Here is a 24,166-nt window from a genome sequence, read left to right on the forward strand (position 1 = left end):
TTTTCCTAAAATCTACTTATACATTTATGAATTAGAAAAAAAAAGGGAATTAATAGACAAACACCAACAAGATTAAGGATTGTAAACCAAGCACACTAACATTCTGGTGTGTGCCCTTCTGACAGGATTTGCCCTTCTTGTAGCTTTTATAAAGAAAAGTGTTGACAAAATAATGCAAATGAGGCAAAGGGCTCCAGGCTCAATAGAAGTCTATGGAGTCCTCAGGCTCATTTGCATAATTTAAAAACTTTTTTTTTTCATAAAAAAGGGCTTAAAGGACAACTACCACCAGGATCAAGGATTGTTAACTAAGCACACTGACATACCTGTGTGTGTCCCCTCTGACAGGATCCATTATTCTTGTAGCTTCTTATGCCACAAGGATTTAAAAATGATGAAAATGAGCCTGAAGGGCTCCAGGCTCCATTGACATATATGGAGTCTAGAGCTCCTCAGGTTAATGTTAATAATTTTCAAACCCTTATTTCACAAAAACAAGGGCATGAGAAGCTACAAAAAGAGCAGATCTTGTCAGCGGGGACAAACACCCGCATGTCAGTGTGCGTGGTTTACAATCTTTGATCTTGGTGGTAGATGTCCTTTAAGAGGCTAAACGAAGATCAAATGCTGACAGAGGGGTCACACACCAGCATGTATTTGTGCTTGCTTTACAAACCTTAATCCTGGTTGTAGATTTCCTTTAATCAACCTCTTCATATACACCATGATGGACTGGAGATATGAAGTCAAATCCCCTGATGATGGTCACAACCCTTGATTTCTGGCAAAACATTTTAATAAGCAGTTTTACCCTGTTGAAAACTGTTTGAATATAGGTGTGTGTGTGACTGCACATTTTGCACATTTTAGCATAACGTAGTTATCACACATACACATAATACCCATACATAATTACAGTGCTTTCATAATGAATGAAAAACAAAGCCTGGTCCCATAACTAAATAAGGCGGCATGTTCATGTATATATATAATATACATTTATTTATTGATTTTTTAAATAAAAAAGCTAAATATTTACCAAAATTTTCCACTAACATAATGAACAATGTGTAAGAGAAAAAACAAAAAACTCAAAAACGTTAGGTTTAGCTACACCTGTCCAAAGCTATTACCACACAAAGTGACACACATTTGACAGATTTCAGAAACAGGATTGTGGCAAAAAGTAAACCTAAGCAGTCTATAATAAATTATGGGCATTTGTAGTGTATGTTCAAATAATGCTATTGGTTGGAGCCAGGCAGCCGATTCTAGGATTTTTGCTGCCTGAGGTAAAAATTGAAATGCCCCCACTCTAATAAAAAATAAGAAAACCTAGTAGCCTCCCATTATTGAATCATCTAAAAATTAAAATTAATTACAGCTAATTGTGAATATTAAGCCAGGTGTTTAACTTACTAGAACATTTTCCTCAATAAATTTAATTTAAAAACAACATAGGGGTCCCCCTAATTTTTCATAATTTCTTGTCAAATACAATAAAACAGAAGTATGACATCACTGTGTAGGAAGAAAGTAGGGTTTTCCAGCTTTCCCAGCCCATCAATATCAGTCTGCAGCCTCCACAGTACTCAACATCTATATATGGTCCAGTACTAGATTATACCTTGTGATGAATGAACCCATCAGTATTCGGGTCTGGCAGGTTCATGGACTCAGACCTGTATATAAACACCCAATCACGGGTGTTTTCCTTTACATGCTACAGGTAACTGCTGGCAATTGCTATTTTGTCACTATCCGTGGCACTACGGGGGCAACAGTGATTATTGACAGTGATTGTTGGTGGGGGCGTCAACTGAACCCTGACTCCTGACGGAAGTTCAGGTTTTGGTTTTATTGACCCAAACCCACAATATTTGGTATAAACTCTAAAACAGTATCAGGGTAATGGTTAGGAGAGGCGAACGTCTATAAATTAGACAGCCACATGACTAAGGGGATGAATCAAGTTTAAAAATAATAACTCTATGCACTCTGTGATGCAGGAGTAGTCAGTGTCACAAGGGAATAAATGCATGACAGGGGAAAATTATTTCCCATGATGTTACTCCACTACCTGTCAGAGAATAAAATAGTCAGTGTCACCTGGGAAAATAACGCAAGTGGAAAAAATGAATCCCCATTATGTGATTGCTACTTGTCAGCAAACAAATCAGCATGACTAGTAGGAAATTACATGAGCAGAAAAAAATATTTCCCATCATGAGCTCATGTGAGGAGGTAAGAGGAGGATTGTGCTTGTTTGCTGATACACCCACACAGCACAGCAGCCAGGTACTGTCTGGTAGTTGGATATGCCGTTTCCCAGAAAGGTTCTAGTAGTGCACTACAAATCCACTCAGATCAGGGTGTATGGTGCACTGATGCCACCTCAGGTCTTTAGTATCTGCTGCCTGAGACGAGATGCTCATCTCACCTTATGACGGATATGCACTTGAACCAGGGGTTAAAATTAGGAACGACCATAGCATGTCATAACTAGGAGACCAAAGTTCAGGAAAATCTAGGAGTAGGAACTAGAGACACAAAGAAATGATGAGGTTAGGAAATAAAAACAGAGATGGGTTAATCAGGGAGCTAAATAACAACACATTCACAGTGAAGACCAGGTAGCATCAGGGCAACCTGTCAAAAAGGAATCCACGCAGTATAGTATGTCACAAACGTAATACTGCAAGATTTCTAGTCTCTAATTTTGAAAGGTCTAGAGCCAACAAAAGTTTTATTCTGAAGAATATTTGGGCAAGATATAAAATCGCTACGTTAAAAAAAACAACCATTAAGATATTCTTTACTCTTAAAGGGATTCACAACTTTAGGTATACTGATTGATTTGCATATTGGAGTAGAGCACTAACTTCTTTTTGGTTAGGTATGACAGAATATATTTTCATGATGAAATGGACATGATCCTGGTTCTAATCCTCATTACCTTATTACATTTTAAACATAAAGAGGGGCATTTTTTATTTTTGGCACAGGGTGCCACTAGAACTGTGCTATATTTTTCAGTGGGATATAAGTTTGTGGCGAAAGGGATTAATACATTGGTCCATGGACTAAAAGGTTTAGAACTCCTAAGGCCGGCGCCACACAGGGCGCTTTGTCTGCGCTTGCAAACGCAAACGCAGACAAAGTTGCGACCACCGGGGCGGGCCTCGGCTCGATCGCATCGGTGTTTCTATGGAAACGCCTGCGATCGGGAACGAGCCACCGGTGTTTTGCGTTAATTTAACGCGAAACACCGGCGGCTCGTTCCCGATCGCAGGCGTTTCCATAGAAACACCGATGCGATCGGGCCGAGGCCCGCCCCGGTGGGCGCGACTTTGTCTGCGTTTGCAAGCGCAGACAAAGCGCCCTGTGTGGCGCCGGCCTTAGACCAGCTTTTAGATGGGCTATTTTTGTGCCACAAAAAGCTCCAGAAAAGTGGTGGATTCACAAGCGTGTTGTAGAGTGTTCGAAAACAACAATATTATGGTTTCAACACTCCATAAATTCTGGTGCGAGAGGCGCAGAGTGGAAAATTACCTCAAATTTTCTGTTGGAAAAGCCATAACAAATGCCCCCTAAGTACTTTGAACAATGTGCATCTGAAAGCATGCATTATTTGGATTGTTCCTTATTCTGTTAAGAAGATGATTAAAAAGCATGGTAGGGCTCTGGTTACACCCCAAGGTTAGAATAATTTTAAAAGTTGATTTTCGGAGGAAGGAGACCATGGATAACAAATATAAAAAGATTAGCACAGTCACAGTGCCCCCCAGTGTCCACGGTTAATCATGCTTGGTTTTGATTGTACATTTTCGTAGCGTTTATCATTCAGTTACCAAGATTAATTAAGAAACAATCGAAAGCTTATAAAAATCTAGACCTGATATTCATGAATGTTATTTTCCTTTTCAGGGTAGTTGCTATTACATTATTTTCTATCCTGATTGTTTTTTGCCCACTTTAAGTATTTCTCTTGGGAACTTTAAAATTCACAAAGCATACAGCAGCTGCTGTTTATATCAATAGCACCATGAAATCAATCCATTGTTTATGCCTTTTAATGTTAGGTAATACATTTGTGCTGTAATAAGGAACAATAAAAACACACCAATAACCTCCTTTGTGTCAATAATATGTCTTCTTGATGTTCAACTCAAATTTCCACTTGAGATGATTAAGCATTGGGCTTTGGTTGCATTTGAACAAGCATATAACTTTTTTGACATTTATTATATGCTCTAGCATATCTCAGTGAATGTATTGAATTAAGGAAGTAATATACCATGTATAAAGAACGGATTACATGAGTGATACTGATAAATCCACACTGTGTACTTCATTGTCTAACCTACGTATTTACTCCCAAAGACTTAATATGGACACATTTTTTCGTCTTTCCCTGTATGTTCCTACCATAGTAGTAATACCAAGTTCTTATAGGTTTTCTTATGTTTTAATAGATTTAAAAAAAAATTAAAACCTTTTGTACAGAACATTTCTTCATTTTCCCTTTGCTTTTGATCTTCAATTTCTTATGTGCTGCAAAATTGTTAAAAAGACGCGTTTTGGACCGTTGAGGGCTATATTTCGTTAGGGTGTTTCCTGCAAACAATAACCGTTTTTTATATGTTCATAGATTTTTGAGATGCAGAGATACCTAATATGTATGATTTTATTTATTTAATTTTATATAGGTTCTAGGGAAAGCTGAGTGGCTTTTAATTTTTAATTATCTTTTTTATTTACTTCTTTTTACTTTTTAGACCCCCAAAGGTACTTTATCTCCAGGAGGTGTGAGTGTTCCATATACAGCAATGCTACACTATTCTTGGGCTTTGTCTCGCGGTCTTGTGTCTAAACAGTACATTGGTTTGACACAACAGTATCTACCTGCGGGTTACTGGATGGATCAGCCGGATATAATAATATGATGGTTGTGCACAAACTCTGCAATAGCTAAATGTCTAAAAGTCCTAATATACTATTCAATAACCAATTCAAGTCTTTGACCCATTAATCAATAACTACTTTGTCTAACACCTTATTCTCAGCCAAAAATAATTCAACAGGTGATATCATCTGAGGTTCTGGGCACCTAGATGACTTGATTATCACCTAGGTGCTAATGCTTCTTCAGCTGAGGTCTGGTAGGACAGGGCTGGATGAAATTACCCAGAATTATCACTGCAGAGGAACAGGGCACCTCTTCCTGTGTTCCCTGTATTGCTGAGGTGATCTGGCACCCCCTTCCACTTTCATGGGTTCATATGACTTTATTTTTATCATAACAGGAGTAGAAGGAAGAAGAAAGAAAAAGTCAGCAGAGAAGGGGAGGTTTAGTATCCATCGTCCACAGTTACATAGACTTGGGCTCAGAGACAGTAAAAAGAGGGACATAGTCTTTAGGAGACAAATAGGATAACACAGAGGACAGATCAGGGACTCCTCCAATCTTTCATCTATCTCTGATTATGAGGTCAATATGGACTGCTAGTACCATAGTTAGTTCTAAAGAAATGGGATCAGAGTGACCCACCCAGGCACCTCTTATAGGCTCAGAAAACCCACACTTAAAGATAGCCATCAAAGAGGGTTTACCCTGGTTCAAGAGACTATTTTTTAAAATAAATTTTAAAAAGTAAGTGGAACCACAACTGTTAATTATAAAATCAGATTGTGAAATAGCAATAAACAGGCTATGGGGACCTATCATTGGGTGAAAATTTGATATCCCGATGACAGGTTCCAAGTCCATGCGGGCCATGCACCAATTCAAATCATGTGATCTGCTGTGGTGAAATAATTAAAGGGATTTTCCCACGAACAAAAGTTAGGTTCTATTCATGGGATAGTGGCAAATCACGTTAAAAAACACAGGTATTTCCAGCCTGCAGAGAGCCTTTAAGGTGCCGTGGAACATTGTGCCATGCTCAAATATGCATAAAGAGTGTGGTTTGGTCTTCAAACAATGCTGTGTTTTAGTATGACATGCAGATGACAGCCGCCGCTGTTATAATAGCTTCACTCTTCAATTCCATGGGCACATACAGGGGCCAACTTGACCAAATAACTGAAGCGGGAACGCAGCCTGACAAGGTAACTTCGGTGCCAGCTAGAAAGGACTGAGCTGAGGGTCAATATCCCACTATAACATCAAAGAGTGCACTATGTTGATTTGACATGGATTTCTTGATATAAACTTATAGCAACCAAAAAGAATTGAAATTTGGGGTATACAGATCCCCAATAACTGACACGCTGGACTTTGAGAAAAAAATCACACCACCAACTATGTAGATATGACATGGATTTATTGATATCTACTTTAGCAATAAAAAGAATTGAAATTTGGGGTATACAGATTCCCCAAAACAGACACCCTGGACTTTGAGCAAAAATCACTTCATCAGCTACTGAGTACAAGCAGCTGGACGCTAGAGAAAGCACATGCAGTGTGAAATGACGGGATTGCAAGTGACCATCTGTTTTTATAGGGCTGTGACATCACATAAGCCTGCGGTCACAGATTGGCTTACCTGTCTGTACATGTGATTGAGGGTGCTCCTTTCTTCTTCCTGGAGTTCTCTTCCGCATGTAACACATTGTGCTAGTGGCCATTTTGCTAATAAAATAGTGCAGAACTGAAGTTTTCCTGAAATTCTAAATGAATTCCACTTTGTTAGAATCGATTCGCCCATATCTAGTGATGACAGATGGTATCATGATAGATCATGTCAGGACAGATTATGTCATGACATATTGTAAGTCAGGACAGATCCACCTCTCCAACGCCACCATTCTGCATTTGGTGGTGTTGGGGAGATATGTGTGATATGTCCTGTAGATACTGTTACACAGTCACTATTACATCCCCCCAATACATCTAAATGGTTTGATACTATCTCTGTTGTTAAGACCTCTTAGATTAATATCTAAGAAATCAATGGAATCTCCTCCAAACAAATGAGTAAATTTTAGATTAATCTCTTTAGATTAAGAAATTCAACAAAAGATAAGAACATGGTCTCTGACCCTTTCTAAACTCATACCATATCATTGATATACCTGCCAAACCAGGCTATTGATCCCTGGTATGGGTTTGTGTCTGAAAATGTAACATCTTCCTCCCACTGAGGAATATAAACTACAATGTGTCACGAGAAAACAATCTCAAAATCTGTTTGATAAGTTAAATAGTAATTATGACTCGAAGAGACACTGATCAGATTTAATTAAAATAATGGGCTAAGCCTTAACTATATATATATATAGTGTATATATATATATATATATATATATATATATATATATATATATACACTCACCGGCCATTTTATTAGGTACACCATGCTAGTAACGGGTTGGACCCCCTTTTGCCTTCAGAACTGCCTCAATTCTTCGTGGCATTGTTTCAACAAGGTGCTGGAAGCATTCCTCAGAGATTTTGGTCCATATTGACATGATGGCATCACACAGTTGCCGCAGATTTGTCGGCTGCACATCCATGATGTGAATCTCCCGTTCCACCACATCCCCAAGATGCTCTATTGGATTGAGATCTGGTGACTGTGGAGGCCATTTGAGTACTGTGAACTCATTGTCATGTTCAAGAAACCAGTCTGAGATGATTCCAGCTTTATGACATGGCGCATTATTCTGCTGAAAGTAGATGTTGGGTACACTGTGGTCATAAAGGGATGCACATGGTCAGCAACAATACTCAGGTAGGCTGTGGCGTTGCAACGATGCTCAATTGGTACCAAGGGGCCCAAAGAGTGCCAAGAAAATATTCCTCACACCATGACACCACCACCACCAGCCTGAACCATTGATACAAGGCAGGATGGATCCATGCTTTCATGTTGTTGACGCCAAATTCTGACCCTACCATCCGAATGTCGCAGCAGAAATCGAGATTCATCAGACCAGGCAATGTTTTTCCAATCTTCTACTGTCCAATTTCGATGAGCTTGTTCAAATTGTAGCCTCAGTTTCCTGTTCTTAGCTGAAAGGAGTGGCACCCAGTGTGGTCTTCTGCTGCTGTAGCCCATCTGCCTCAAAGTTCGACGTTCTGTGCGTTCAGAGATGCTCTTCTGCCTACCTTGGTTGTAACGGGTGGCAATTTGAGTCACTGTTGCCTTTCTATCAGCTCGAACCAGTCTGCCCATTCTCCTCTGACTTCTGGCATTAACAAGGCATTTCCGCCTACAGAACTGCTGCTCACTGTAGATCAGCAGTTTCTGAAATACTCAGACCAGCCCTTCTGGCACCAACAACCATGCCACGTTCAAAGGCACTCAAATCCCCTTTCTTCCCCATACTGATGCTTGGTTTGAACTGCAGGAGATTGTCTTGACCATGTCTACATGCCTAAATGCACTGAGTTGCCGCCATGTGATTGGCTGATTAGAAATTAAGTGTTAACGAGCAGTTGGACAGGTGTACCTAATAAAGTGGCCGGTGAGTGTATATATATATATATTAATTACGACTCAAGAGACATTGGTCAGATTTAATTAAAAGAATGGGCTAAGCCTTAACATGCTGCGTCCTTAAGGGGTTAAAATTTTGTAGTATAGTATATATGTATGTCACCATGAAATAGAAACATTTACCGTATATACTCGAGTATAAGCCGACCCGAGTATAAGCTGAGACCCTCATTTTACCAACAAAAACTGGGAAAAATTACTGACTCGAGTATAAGCCGAGGGTGGGAAATGTATTGGTCAACCCCCCCCCCCCCAATAGTATACAGCCTTCCAGCCCCCAGAAGTATACAGCCTGCCAGCCCCCAGTAGTATACAGCCTGCCAGCCCCCAGTAGTATACAGCCTGTCAGCCCCCAGTAGTATACAGCCTGCCAGCCCCCATGTAGTATTTAGCAGCCCCTAGTAGTATACAGCAGCCCCTAGTAGTATACAGCAAGACCCTAGTAGTATACAGCAGCCCCTAGTAGTATACAGCAGCCCCTAGTAGTATACAGCAAGCCCCTAGTAATATATAGCAGCCCCTAATAGTATACAGCAAGCCCCTAGTAGTATACAGCAGCCCCTAGTAGTATACAGCAAGCCCCTAGTAGTATACAGCAGCCCCTAGTAGTATACAGCAACCTCTAGTAGTATACAGCAGCCCCTAGTAGTATACAGCAGCCTGCCCCCACGGACCTTAAAAAAATAAACTTAAATACTCACCCTCCGATGTCAGCGCGGCTCCCTGATTTCGGCGCGGCTTACCAATGTCCCCGATGTCGGTGCACCCCGTCTTCTTTCTTCTCTGCGGCTCCTCTTTTTTCTTCCGGCATGGACGCGACCATGTTTTCTTCTTGCATGCGCATACTATGACGCGGCCGCTGCTGACGTCATAGTATGCGCGGCCATGAAGAAAACATGGCCGCGTCCATGCCGGAAGAAAGAAGAGAGAAGAGGAGCCGCGGAGAAGAAAGAAGACGGGACGCGCTGACTTCGGGGAGCTGCGCTGACGTTGGAGGTTGGGTATTTAAGTTTATTTTTTTTTAACTGGGTGTATAAGCCGAAGGGACGTTTTTCAGCACATTTTTGTGGGGGGAAAAACTCGGCTTATACTCTAGTATATACGGTAATAGTAACATTTTATAAAATATGTCATTGCTAATTTTTCCCACTTGAATGATCCATCAAATTCAAATGTGTTTGAAAAATTATATTAATCCCATCAAATTCATTCACAACTAAATTCCAAAATGTGTCATATTAGCATGCAACAGAGCGGAATTATAAAATGCTCCTTAACAGCCAGGCAGTAATCTTTTTAAATGAGATCACTAAGTCTCTTCATATAGATAGGATAAAATTTTTTGCATAAATTAGAATAAGTATGTATAATCAGTATTCCTCTACAACATAGCATTTTAATTTTCTGATGGAGGGAGAATTTTGAAAATGCACTAAACTTTTAAGCATTCACCTTTGCAATAAAGCCTAATAAATGCATCACAGCATCTCTAAATGTGAAAGGATTTATTACACTATATGCTTTTATTGTCCCTAACACTGAAATCAGATTGTAGACACTGAACACCGAGACATTTTTAGTGGGTATTTATTAAGGAAAGTACCTCAAATAAATTGTTCTTAATAGTAAAAATGTATTTATTTTATCTTTTAAAACTTTATGTAGCTATAGTTTATATTTTGTGATATCTATGTATGTCACATATCATTGAAAAATACAACTTCTGCACATTTATTTAAGTTTGTATTTAGTGTTGTAAATTATGTCCCCTTAGTCCTGGTAGTGGACAAAGTCCTGCTGATATTTGGAGCTTGGCTGCAGTGCTCTATTTCCCAGTGACCACGTTTGGTTTCTACAATCCCACGGTTTTACCCCTACAGAGTTGCTAGTACATAGCTGCACTACAGCACAAAGTACACTACACTACACTACAGTATGTGTGTTTAGTCAATAGAAATAGGTGGCCAACACATCCATTTTTCTTATTCCATAAAAGTCCAATTTCATTTTTAAATAGTGATTTTGCTAATATTTACACTGGTCTTGTTGCATTATTTTGGAATCCCTAAATGTTTCTAATGCATTTCCAATCCAGCAGAATACTTTCTCATAGATCTCTCTATTTACATCTTAACCCACGTTACATAAATTGGGGAGAGATCCATTCTCCCGATCATGTGTGTCATATACATTATGTATGTCACGGGTGCTCCCGCGATCCCTGTCTCTCCATGTTCCGGTGCCCGGTTGCACTCACCTCACCCGGCTCCAGCGGCGTCCTCCGCGGCCCGGCGCGCGTGTCCCTGTCTCCTAGGGATTTAAATTCCAGCCTCTTCCTATTGCCCTTGCTGGATCTTCAAGTCTTCCCATGAAGAGAAAGCTCTCCTGTGATTCCTGCGTTCCTGTTATTCCCGCAATTCCTGTGATTCCTGCGTTCCAGTCCGTTCCTGTGCCCTGTGATTCCTGTGTGCCAGTCCATTCCTGTGGTCCTGCGTTCCTGTGTGCCAGTCCGTTCCTGTGGTCCTGCGTTCCTGTGTGCCAGTCCGTCCATGTGGTCCTGCGTTCCTGTGTGCCAGCTCCTGCGATTTCTGACGTGAGTGGTGTCTCCTGTATTACTACCTTGTCAGCCACCGCGGGCTAGTCGCAGCTGTGGAACGACCTGGTGGAATCCCGCCGCAGCTAGTCCATCCCGCTTTGCAGTGGGCTCTGGTGAACACCAGGTTTCCACTTAGACTCCGGTCTCAGGTCGGCTAGTACCACCTCCCGCGGTGGTCCAGAGGGTCCACAGACTCCCGGTCCTGACAGTAAGATCCAGCCATGGACCCCGCCAAGGAGCCACGTCAGATACTGGCTGAAATCTCCAGTGTTGTCGCCCCGGCAGGAGAACTTTTAGGCCAAGTCGCTTCCACTCTACAACAGCTGCTTGACTCCAGGCCTCAGCATCCAGTTCCGGTGACTACTCCTGCAGCATTTTCTTCGACTACTCCTGAGACTTGCCTGTCATCCCGGGTTGTTCCCCGGCACCAGAGCCTAGGATGAGTCTTTATGCCTAACAAATATGATGGCGATCCCAAACAGTGCAGAGGATTCATCACCTTGTGCTCGCTGCATATTGAACTAATGTCATCTTAGTTTGTCAGCGAAAGTTCCAAGGTGGCCTTCATCATCAGCCTCCTCACCGGGAAGGCCCTGGCCTGGGCTACTCCTCTGTGGGACAGGAACGATCCAGTTATGGCCACCCTTACCAACTTCCTGGCAGAGTTCTGGTCCGTGTTTGAGGAGCCAGCACGAGCCTCATCTGTGGAAAAAGCATTACTGAACCTACACCAAGGAGACTCCACCTTTGTCTATACTGTGCCAGTCCCAAACACCTCATCGGGACTTGTCCAGTGCTTCCCCAACGTCCGGGAAACGGCAGCACTTTTGGGCTTTTGGGAGAGGCGTCCCTAAGTGTGAATTCAGTTTTTCGACGTCTGATTATTCCGGTGCTTCTCAGTATTGGCACCGGTGCTCCCGTGCAGGTTTCAGCGTTCCTTGATTCTGGTTCGGCGGGGAACTTTGTTGATGCCGCTCTCGTTTCCTGGCATCACATTCCGGTGGTATACGGTGGTATACTCTCCAGACCTTGAATCCCATCAGAGACACGTACTTCAAGTTCTTGGTCGACTTCGTGCCAACCATCTGTACGCCAAACTGGAGAAATGCCAGTTTCACCAGCACAGATTTCCATTCTTGGGTTACATAATTTCCGATAGAGGCCTTCAGATGGATCCCACAAAACTGTCTGCTGTTCTTCAATGGCCACGAACCAGAGGGTCTCCGAGCCATACAGAGATCCTCGGGTTTGCAAATTATTATCGACAGTTCATTCCCTACTTCTCCACTGTCGTGGCTCCCATTGTGGCACTCACTAAGAAGGGTGCCAATCCATGTGCCTCTCTAGGCCTGATACCAACAAGCCTTTTTATCTTGAGGTGGATGCATCCTCCGTAGGAGCTGGAGCAGTGTTCTCCCAGAAAGGGCCGAACTTCTACATGCGGCTTCTTTTCCAAGACCTTTTCCCCAGCTGAAAGAAATTATTCGATTGGAGACAGGGAGCTGTTAGCCATCAAGCTTGTGCTAGAAGAATGGCGCTATCTTCTGAAAGGTGCTCTCCATCCTGTTAGTCTGTACACTGATCACAAAAACTTGTTATACCTCCAGAGAGCCCAGCGCCTGAATCCAAGGCAAGCCCGGTGGTCTTTGTTCTTTTCCCGTTTCGACCTGCTGATCCATTTTCGTCCCGTTGACGATCCATTTTCGTCCCGTTGACGATCCATTTTCGTCCCGTTGATGTCAAAGCTGACGCCCTGTCCCGGGCTTCGGATGTTGTCGAAGAAGAACCAGCTCCTCGACACATAATCTCTCCAGACCAGCTTGTTCTTGCAGCTCCAGTGGATCTTCGGCAGCTACCTTCCGGCAAGATGTATTTCAGACCTGCTCTCTGGAGGAGGATTTTATCTTGGGGACATTCTTCTCGTGTGGCTGGGCACCCTGGCCTTCATCTCCCGCTACTACTGGTGGCCAGACTTGTTGGAAGATGTTCGGGAGTTTGTGGGATCCTGCTCCTCCTGTGCCCGCAACAAAGCCTCCCGTCTCAAACCGGCTGGACTGTTACTGCCGTTACCGATACCCAGTCGCCCGTGGTCCCACATGGCTATGGACCTTGTCACCGATCTGCCCATTTCCTCGGGCAGTACTGTTATCTGGGTGGTGACGGACCGTTTTTCTAAAATGTCCCATTTTGTTCCCCTTCCAGGTCTTCCGTCTTCACATTTTCCGGTTGCATGGCCTTCCGCTACACATCGTGTCCGATAGAGGAGTCCAGTTTGTATCAAAATTCTGGCGTTCTTTATGTCACCAACTGCAGGTCAACCTTGACGTTTCCTCTGCCTACCACCCCCAGTCTAATGGTCAAGTGGAGAGGGTGAACCAGACTTTGGGCTGTTACCTCCGTCACTTCGTCTCAGCTCATCAGGACAAGTGGGCTGACCTCCTACCTTGGGCTGAACTCTCCTACAATTCCCTGGACTCGGAGTCTACTGGCTTTGCTCCATTCTTTGTGGTCTATGGACGTACTGGTCCCCGGTTCCTTGGTCCTTTTGAGGTAATCAAGCGCATCAATCAAGTAGCCTACAAGCTCCGCCTTCCTCCCCGAACTCCTTCCATGTCTCCCTCCTGAAGCCAGTCATCTTGAACCGCTTCTCCCAGCAATCCCCTCCTCCAGCTCCTGAGGCGGATTCCCCAGATGTCTATGAAGTTAAGGAGGTTCTGGACATGAAGATCATTAGGGGTAAGCGGTTCTTTCTTGTAGACTGGAAGGGGTTCGGACCCGAGGAGAGATCTTGGGAGCCCGAAGAGAACATTTTGGATCGGACTCTCCTCCAGAGGTTTCTTGGGACCAAGAAGAAATGGGGGAGGTCGAAAGGGGGGGGGGGGGGTACTGTCACGGGTGCTCCCGCGATCCCTGTCTCGGATCGCGGGTGCACCCGTGCCTCTCCATGTTCCAGTACCCGGCTGCACTCATCTCCCCCGGCTCCAGCGGCATCCTCCCCCAGCGTCCCCTAGGGCACGCGCGCTGGCTCGCTAAGATTTAAAGGGCCAGTGCGCCAATAATTGGCGCTGGCCTGATTTGAATTCCAGCCTCTTCCTATTGCTCTTGCTGGATCTTCAAGTCTTCCCATGAAGAGAAAGCTCTCCTGTGATTCCTGCGTTCCTGTGATTCCTGCGTTCCTGTGATTCCTGCGTTCCAGTCCGTTCCTGTGTTCTGTGATTCCTGTGTGCCAGTCCGTTCCTGTGGTCCTGCGTTCCTGTGTGCCAGTCCGTCCCTGTGGTCCTGCGTTCCTGTGTGCCAGCTCCTGCGATTTCTGACGTGAGTGGTGTCTCCTGTATTACTACCTTGTCAGCCACCGTGGGCTAGTCGCACCTGTGGAACGACCTGGTGGAATCCCGCCGCAGCTAGCCCATCCCGCTTTGCGGCGGGCTCTGGTGAACACCGGGTTTCCACTTAGACTCCGGTCCCCCTCCCGCGGTGGTCCATAGGGTCCACAGACTCCCGGTCCTGACAATGTAATTAGCAGTAACACCGATTACAATTTGTAAAATATACATATAAAAATATCATGCAGGACAGTGATGCATTGATACTTTAGTAGATTGAAATGATATCATCCCTAGCAAGGACAAACACATTTGTGTAGATATATCTTTTCCAATGCCTATTCAGATTGTTTGTAAATTGTAGGATGAAATGTGCTTTGTACGTTCATCATGCCTACATTTCCTATGTTTGAATTTTATTTGTCAATCCTGCCCCCTATATGTGACAACATATCCAGCAGTTTTTTCTTGATGATCGAAATCATTTAATCTAACTTAATGTTTACTCTAGCCTTTGTACATTTGTATCTAGAAAGTTAAATAAAAAAAAATATTGAATGTAGACTATGAATAATATACAGTGGGATCCTTTTCTTATTGTATTTCTTTTGTATACAAATTTAAATGCATAAATGCTACATTGAAATGCAAAGATGCAATTATCATTGGGCACGGTAGGCTAGTGACTACTGGGGGCATTGCTTTTTCTGCACAGTGTGAATGTCAAACATATTTGCTCAGAAAAAATATGCAGCTGCATAACATTCTGATGGGATTTTGTAAATCAGGAGTATATTGTTTTAAACATAAAAATCAAATAAATAAATATAAATATTAAATATAAATATTTAACTCTACATCATTCCTGTAGGCATTGGGTCTCTGAAAACTATGGGGCCGATTTACTTACCCGGTCCATTCACGATCCAGCGGCGCGTTCTCTGCAGTGGATTCGGGTCCAGCCGGGATTCACTAAGGCAGTTCCTCCGACGTGCACCAGGTGGCGCTGCTGCGCTGAAGTTCCCTGGAACGCACTGGAATACACAGAGCCGGGCTGAGTGAAGGTAAGTGCAAGCTCCGCGACATATTTTTTGTTTTAAATGCGGCGGTGTTTCCGAATCCGTCGGGTTTTCGTTCGGCCACGCCCCCCGATTTCCATTGCGTGCATGCCAGCGCCGATGCGCCACAATCCGATCGAGTGCACCAAAATCCCGGGGCAATTCAGGGGAAATCGGCGCAAATCGGAAATATTCAGGTAACACGTCGGGAAAACGCGAATCAGGCCCTTAGTAAATGACCCCCTATGTGTCTTGTGCATTTATGTTTAGATTTAGACAACCCCCCCATAGTAGAAGGGGATCCTCTTTTGGACTCAAACTCTGACAAAAGTAGTTGAGGTGTTGCAGGTTGAGGGAATGACCTAGATGGACTGGAAGATCAAACAAGGACAGTGAGCCCTAAGGCTAAAACCATTTCCCAGCTGTCTCTACCCAATTGCCGAGCTTACCCTAACGGGTAGGTGACAACTGGTTGACATTCTTTTCCTGCAATCAAAATGCAAACACAGAGCCAAAGACAGGACAACGTAAAACAACAAGGAGCAGTCAACAAAATAGGGGTCAGATTTAAGAGGATAAATGCAGTATAGAATTGATGTATAAGAAAAAGGTCAAAGGAGCCAACAAAAAAGTCAAGATAAATGCCAGCTAGTTTAAAATAAGACTCTTAGCAAGCAACTAGGAAATAGCCATCAAACCTTTTAAGAGATGTCAGAGTCCTGGTTCAAAAGATAATTGGATCAGTTCTCTGACATCCAGACAGGGCAAAAAGGCGAGCAGAACTAGATTCTGTTCATCACAGCTATCTTAACTGTTTGCAAACCAGAGCATAATCTATAGGAGACAGACGGCTGTGGTGGAAATCAATTAAAACAGGAAGAGTCAATCAGTGTTTAGACTTGTAAGAACAGAATAAAACAAAATTATACTTAGCACATTCTCAGCCAAATATTATGGACATTGGATGGTGCTTAAGATCAAATGGGTACAAATGTAATATAAAAGTTCACTGGAACAGGAGCTTTAAACATGAATGTTATGATTCACTAATACTATGGTTATTTGAATCTTACTGATGATACATCCTGTACAGAGAGTCAAAGTTCCTTTATGGAATTAGGGTGGGTATAAAGCATCATCACCTTTATTGGGATAGCACAGTCTGATACTGTTTCTTAAAGTATGACAAATAGTAGGTCCTGCTAAGTGTGATCATCTGTTTTACCTATCTTGTTTTATCTTTTGTAGATTTATTAGCTGTGCCAAAACATCCTTATGCTGCAATGGAAAACTGGGGATTAAGTGTATTTGTGGAGCAAAGAATTCTTCTTGACCAAAGCATTTCTTCAATTTCATACTTATTAGATGTTACCATGGTCATTGTACATGAAATTTGTCATCAGGTAAGAAACATTAAATTGATGATAAAGTCATAGAGTATAAAGGATTTGTGAACACAATTTTTAACTAATTTTTATTGCAAGATTATACTCATATGCAACGTTAGGAACTAGCTTTATCGTGCATTTTGATTGTCCTAATTTGATAGAATTGTGTCCAAAATATACAATACTGCATTTATTGGTTATGTACATTGCAATTATTTTTGTTCCTAAAGGACATTATAGTCTTAAGGCTTTCTATTACTTTTTTTGTTGGAATTAGACATCAAACGTACAAATTCAAATGTTCATTCTATTTTGTCATTTCATGTGCAGACAGTCTTTGGTAGTGTAAGAGCAAGACAGAATCTTGAACCTATATAAATATCATATAGAATCGTTCTCCTGAAATGTCAGTATTAATACATACTTTGCATACTTGTATTCTTGGTATACTTGTATACTTTTTCGGTCAGAATACATTCTTGTATGCTTAGTTAAAAACTTCTCCAGCATTTTTTTCATAGAGTTTGTGTTCTGAAATGACTTTGTTATTCCTCCTAGAAAGGGTCTCCAACAGTTGCGTGTTATCAATCGGACTTGTGTTCCAGCAAACTTTACATTCTAGTATCTGTTTCTTTTCAGGATCTCTGTTTTCATTGTTTGGTTGGGTTGATATGGTTGTCCCTTTAGAAAAATATCAAAATGCTAATGCACAATGCAATGCTAATAATGATACAATATGATCCATAATTGTTATTTTGTAGGGTTGCAATAAAAGTCAAATGTTCAGAAAATATGTGGACTGAGAGTTGCTTACCTCCAGTGAGGCCAGGTCCATTAAAAAAAAAAAGTCAAACACTAAAAGAGCCATGACTATTCATCAAATCCGAAAAGGGCATAGAAATGATTCAACCAATTATAAAATTTTTCAATTCATTATTTTCTATCCACAGAAAACCTGACCATGGAAACACATTCTTAAAGGGGTTGTACCAAGTACTATCCATGGCTGCTCCGAAAACAGCCAGATGCTCTGCTCAGTAATTTCTTATGCTCCCTTACTATTGAATGGCAGCATGCTTTATTCAGTTGGTGTGAATCAGATCATACAGGGTCTGTTTTCATATTTGGTGGGGGTCCCAGCAAATAAACACTGCAGATTATTATTACCTATTACAAAAATACATGGTACAGCCCATTAAAGCTGAATGCTACACTTTACGTTTTTTGTGTATAAGAATACTTATTAGACTTAATAATAACATCAGAAAAAAAATATAGTCAAACTATTAATATGTAATTGGGCAGGGACCTTAAAGGGGTTTTCCCAGGAAAGAAAATTCTCACATTTCAATCCCTTAGTGATGTTAACACAACACATTTTAACCCTTTACTTTACAATTTTACTCAGTTTTATTGCTGTTTTAGCTCCTATAACTCTCTATAATAATAATCTTTATTTAAATAACGCCATCATATTCCGTAGCGCTTTACAAATCATAGGGGACAAATACAAATATAATAAAACATGACAAAGCACAAACATTCGTATGGAACAAGAGGAGTGAGGTCCCTGCTCGCAAGAGCTTACAGTTTATGAGGAGGAGTAGGATGACACAAGAGGTAAAAGAATATATAATGGTCAATCCATTCTTCTCAAGGGAATAGAACAAAATATAATAAATGGAATTGCTGTCACTTGACCCAGTCATCAGCCGTCATATTATATACAAGGTCCAGGGTGAATGGGACTGCAGAAAAGTCTGGTGCCTGCTGGTTGCTGGATAACAGATGGGAGGAGGACACAGGACGGGTTAGTAAAAGAGTTAAAACTTCATGCAGTTAATGAATGTTATAGGCTTGCCTAAAGGTTTTTAAGAGCACATTTGAATCTTTGGAGGTTAGGTGTTAGTCTGATAGTCCGGGGCAGAGCATTCCATAGAATGGGTGCAGCTATAGAAAAGTTTTGGTGACACGAGTGGGAGGTCCACACTAGGGTAGAGGTTTATCTAAGATCACTGGCGGATCTAAGAGCACGAGTTGGGCGATAGACTGAGATAAGAGAGGAGAGGTAGGGGGGTGCAGCATTATACAGAGCTTTGTGGATGAGGGTTATTATTTTAAACTGTATTCGAAAGGAGACTGGCAGCCAGTGCAGTGACTGGCATGAACTGGAGGCATCTGTGAAGCGTTTAGTCTGAAAGACGAGCCTGGCTGCTGCATTAAGAATCAATTGGAGAGGAGAGAGTTTGGTGAGTGGAAGACAGGTTAGTAGAGAGTTACAGTAGTCTAGATGAGAGTGAATCAGAGCAACAATTAGCATTTTACAGGTTTCAAATGTGAGAAACAGTCAGATTCTAGAGATGTTTCTGAGATGCATCTAGCAAGAGCGAGCAAGAGATTGAATGTGTGGCTCAAAGGAGAGGTCGGAGTCCAGCACAACCCCAAGACAGCAGGCCTGCTGCCTTGGGGTTATGGTGACCCCACAGACTGATATGGAGAGGTTAGGATAGGCTCTGTTAGTGGATGGTGGAAAGACAAGAAGTTCGGTCTTAGAAAGATTAAAGGGGTTATGTCTCAAAACAAATTACTCCAAAAACCTCTCAAAGAAGTTAAAATATTTCAAAAATCTATATGTAATGGTAACCTGGAATTAAAAATACATTTCTTTTTGTTATTATGATGCTTGTTCAGCCTCTACTCTGTTCCACACAGAAGCAGATGTGGGAGGGGCCTAGCCAGGCACATGCACAGCACTGACAGTGGCAGTTATTCCACAACACAACCTTTGTGAATCGTGGCAGATGTGTATTGTAGTCGGACAATGCACTTTCGGGGATCTGCAGCTACTTGGTTGCACTAACTTAGCTCTACTTGTATAAATTTATTGTACCATTGAGTCAGCGATCTTTCTGATTTCATGTATTTCTCATACCTTTTATTCTGAAGGTCCAGTATCATGTTTGATTATATTTGACACTTGGCAGGAGTGAGGGGTGTTTTCAGGGAAACAGTTTTTTACTTCTCTATCCTGAAATTAGGTGCATTAACATGGTTTTTATCATTTTTACTAATAAACTTTTGCATCTTCGTATGTTACTTTGGGGCCGTTAATTGCTTCTCTTGCATATTTTGTAAGGAATTGTGATTAAATCACAGTTTTGTATGCCTGCTTTTCGGTGTACAAGTTGTAATAAATGTGTCCCTATCTATTGTAAAAGTTTACCCAACAGTTATGGGTCAAAAGTAACAGAGAACATCCAAAAGAGAATACGTAAAATATTGGAGAAAAAAGCGGATGCCCGCAATAGGTAAATGTAACAATTTTATTAGTTTACATAGACACACAAAGGCAAAATATAAAAACAATTAAAAAGCACTTAAGGTGCTATACAAAGTACCCTTGTCCCCAGCGCACAATAGTTTATAATGCAAAAAGGTATATACAGGCTATATTGTATATTAGTAAGGCATGATAAGCTTAGTGAATAGTATAAAACATAATATAGTCAATATAACATCTGAAGTATGTAAAGATGGCCTATATATTACCCAGGTGAAGAACATCCAAGTGTGGCACTGGGGGCACTAATCCCCACGCGTTTCGCCTGGATCACCAGGCTTCCTCAGGGGTAACGTGGTGGTGTGGGGGCACAGAATAAATAGTCCGCCCAGCCCTCATAGCGGAGTTGAGAACAGCTGCAGTCGGGCGCCCCGCGGAACTATGCTTTCCATGTGACCGCGGTGCGTGTCATGTGCTGGAAGTAGTATTTCATCACTTCCGGTATCGCGGAGACAAGAGAGGGTCCCGTGGCGCCTGCGCAATCTGTGGCGGTTTATGGCGCATGCGCGACTGACAGAGCGCTGTCAACTATAGTTAAGCCCATTCATACACTCACACAAAACAGTATATTGTATAATAAGTAAGCGAGAGCATAAGCCAATTAGTAGGAAATGAGGGCTGGGCGGACTATTTATTCTGTGCCCCCACACCACCACCTTACCCCTGAGGAAGCCTGGTGATCCAAGCGAAACGCGTTGGGATTAGTGCCCCCAGTGCCACACTTGGATGTTCTTCACCTAGGTAATACATAGGCCATCTTTACATACTTCAGATGTTATATTGACTATATTATGTTTTATACTATTCACTAAGCTTATCATGCCTTACTAATATACAATATAGCCTGTATATACCTTTTTGCATTATAAACTATTGTGCGCTGGGGACAAGGGTACTTTGTATAGCACCTTAAGTGCTTTTTAGTTGTTTTTATATTTTGCCTTTGTGTGTCTATGTAAACTAATAAAATTGTTACATTTACCTATCATGGGCATCCGTTTTTTTCTTCAATATTTTATCTATTGTAAAAAGATTGCTAGAAAGGAAAGTTGGTAGATAGATATGATATAGATAAATAGATAGAAATACGGATAGATATGAGACAGATAGATAGCTAGATAGGATAGATAGAGAGATAGATATACAGATAGATGATATATAAATAGGTGGGAGATGGATAGATAGAAGATAGTAAATAGATGACAGGTGATAGGTAATAGGATTTAGATAGGACCTACTTTCCTGCTACTCAGGGCCAGGGGCCCCTTTGCAGGAGAGCAGGGTAATATGGAGGGATGGTGGAGAGTACAGGAGGAGGACTGCATCGGGAGAGGTCAGATCTCAGCCTGTTACTTGTGTTATCTCTGCAGCCTCCTGTGTGACCTGACTAATGGTGGAGGGAGGAAAGGGCTGCTACATTGCTATGATCCATGTTAGAAGGGCTCTGTCCCCTGTGTATCAGAGTCTGGCTGCAGTTACCTTGCATGTGCACTGTAAGCACCTGTGGAGCTGAGGCTTGAAATAAGCAGTGGAGATCACAGGCATCACTTCTATCACTATACAGCTAAGCTCCCTGCCCCTCCTTCTCTCTCACCTCCTATTGGCTGCAGTGTGTCAGCTGATCTCTCAGTGTGGAGAGGAGCTGTGAGTCTGTGGAGGAATATGCAGCAGCTGGCTGACTCCTTGTGCACAGACTAGGCCAGATCAGCTGTAGCTCAGGACGGGACAAAGCTACCAGCAGGGGGCGCCAGCTACCAGAACAAAAGGAGTTATCTCAGTAAGGCTGCAGATTTTGTAATAAGTGTAAATACTGAAAGTACTTTTTACAATGCATTGGGGTCAATTACAACCATGTGAAAGGGTGACACAACCCCTTTAAGTTTCAGGAAGAGAGAAGACATGATGTTAGAGACAGCAGAGAGACATTCACTAGTGTTCTGGATTAGGCCAGGGCAGATGTTACATGCTGAGGTATACAGCTAGGTGTCATCAGCATAAGATGATATTGAAAACCAAATATGCTGATGGTTTGTCCAATACAGTATAGAGGGAGAAGAGAAGAGGACCTAGGACTGAACCCTGAGGAACCCCGACAGAGAGAGAGCAACAGAAGAAGAGAGAGATCCAGAAAAGGAGACACTGAAAGTGCGGTCAGAGAGGTAGGATGAAAACCAAGAGAGTGCAGTGTCCTTCAGGCCAACGGAGCGAAGCATCCTGAGGAGGAGCTGGTGGTCCACAGTATCGAACGCTGCCGAGAGATCCAGAAGAATGAGGAGAGAATAATCACCTTTGTATTTAGCAGTTAGGAGATCATTGGAGACTTTAGTAAGAGCAGTTTCAGTAGAATGCATAGAGTGGAAACCAGATTGCAGGGGGTCAAGGAGCGAGTTAGCTAAGAGAAACGGGAAAGTCGAGAATAGACCAGGCGTTCCAGGAGTTTGGAGATGAAACGGAGGTTAGAAACTGGTCTGTAGTTAGCAGCACTGGATGGGTCCAGGGAAGGCTTCTTTAGTAATGGGGTAACAACAGCATGCTTGAAAGATGAGGGAAAGACACCAGAAGAGAGAGAGAGGTTGAAGATTTTAGTGAGGTAAGAATTGTGAGGGGATGGGGTCACTGATGCAGGTAGTGGGGCGAGCAGAGGAGAGAAGCCTGGACACTTCTTCCTCTGTGACTGGCTCAAAGGAAGAGAGTGAACAGGTTAAGGTACCAGAGTAAATGGGATTTATGGAGTTAGTCAATTTTATGCAGTCAATTTTATCTTTAAAGGAGGTGGCCAGATCTTCAGCCCCAAGGTCTGTGACAGGTTGCTGTACCTTTAGTGTTAGTAAGGAGTGAAGAGTATTAAAGAGCCTTTTGAGGTTGTTAGAAAGAAGATATTAGATTAGTAAAATAGACCTGTTTAGCAAGATGGCGAGCAGAGTTATAGGATTTGATCATAAATTTAAAGTGAAGAAAGTCAGAGGAAGAAGTCAGACGTTCGGCACTCCTGGAGCACTTACGAAGGAAACGGGTTTGTGCCGTGTGCCAAGGATGCCTACATTTGTGTCGAAAGGCTCGAACTGATGGCCATCTTGTCTAGGGCACTTTTGAGAACATCATTTTAACGATTAGTAGGTTAGGACAGGAGAGAGAGGAAATGGGGTACAGCGATGGCTGCACAGTTTCTGCGAGGTGGGGAACACTAATGGCACGTGGGTCCCGGTATGTATGATAAATGTACTTATTCTGTACAGGACAAGAATTATTTACAGTAAAAGAGAGAAGGTTATGGTCTGAAAGTGGAAAGTCATTGTTATTAAAGTCAGAGACAGAAGAGACTCGGGCAAAGACCAAGTCAAGGATGTTTCCCTCTTGGTGGGTAGGAGAATCATAGAGTTGTACAAGTCCCAGAGAGGTAGTAAGTGATAAAAGCTGAGAGGCTGAAGAGGAGATGGGGTGTTCATAGGGATGTTAAAGTCTCCCATGATGAGTGTAGGGATACCACACGATAGAAAGTGAGGGAGCCAGGAAGCAAAGTGATCAAGGAACTGGTAGGGTGAGACAGGAGGATGGTATACTACAGCAACATGAACAGAGAATGGGCGGAAAAGTCTGAGGGTGTGAACCTCAAAAGATGGGAAAGCAAGAGAGGGTACAGGAGGAATGACCTGGAAAGTGCATCGTGGAGAGAGGAGTATGCCTACCCCTCCTCCCTACCTATTCTTTGAGAAGTGAGAGAAGTGCAAACCATCATTGCAAAGTGCAGCGAGTGATGCAGTGTCATCCTGCTGGATCCATGTTTCGGTGATAGCCAGCAAGTCAAAGGACTTGGAAAGAAACAGGTCGTGAATGGACTCCAGTTTATTGCACACAGAGCGGGTATTCCAGAGGGCACATTTGAAAGGAGTTGTAAGACAGGAAGGGGAGATAGTAGAGGGTATGCATTGAATATTGATGAGGTTAGTAGGGTTC

The 24,166-nt window shown here is 42.4% G+C and overlaps 1 protein-coding gene across 1 annotated transcript in view; it reads left to right on the forward strand.

Annotated features, from left to right (window-relative positions):
- TRHDE (thyrotropin releasing hormone degrading enzyme) overlaps positions 1–24,166 on the forward strand; it is a 452,112-nt gene that overhangs the window by 200,146 nt on the left and 227,800 nt on the right. Inside the window, exon 4 of the mRNA XM_072146727.1 lies at positions 16,733–16,887. Within this exon, the coding sequence (XP_072002828.1) occupies positions 16,733–16,887 (155 nt within the window). The remainder of the gene's footprint in view (positions 1–16,732; positions 16,888–24,166) is intronic.

The sequence above is a fragment of the Engystomops pustulosus genome, chromosome 4 (genome assembly GCF_040894005.1).
Source record: "Engystomops pustulosus chromosome 4, aEngPut4.maternal, whole genome shotgun sequence".
Taxonomy (NCBI): Eukaryota; Metazoa; Chordata; class Amphibia; order Anura; family Leptodactylidae; genus Engystomops; species Engystomops pustulosus.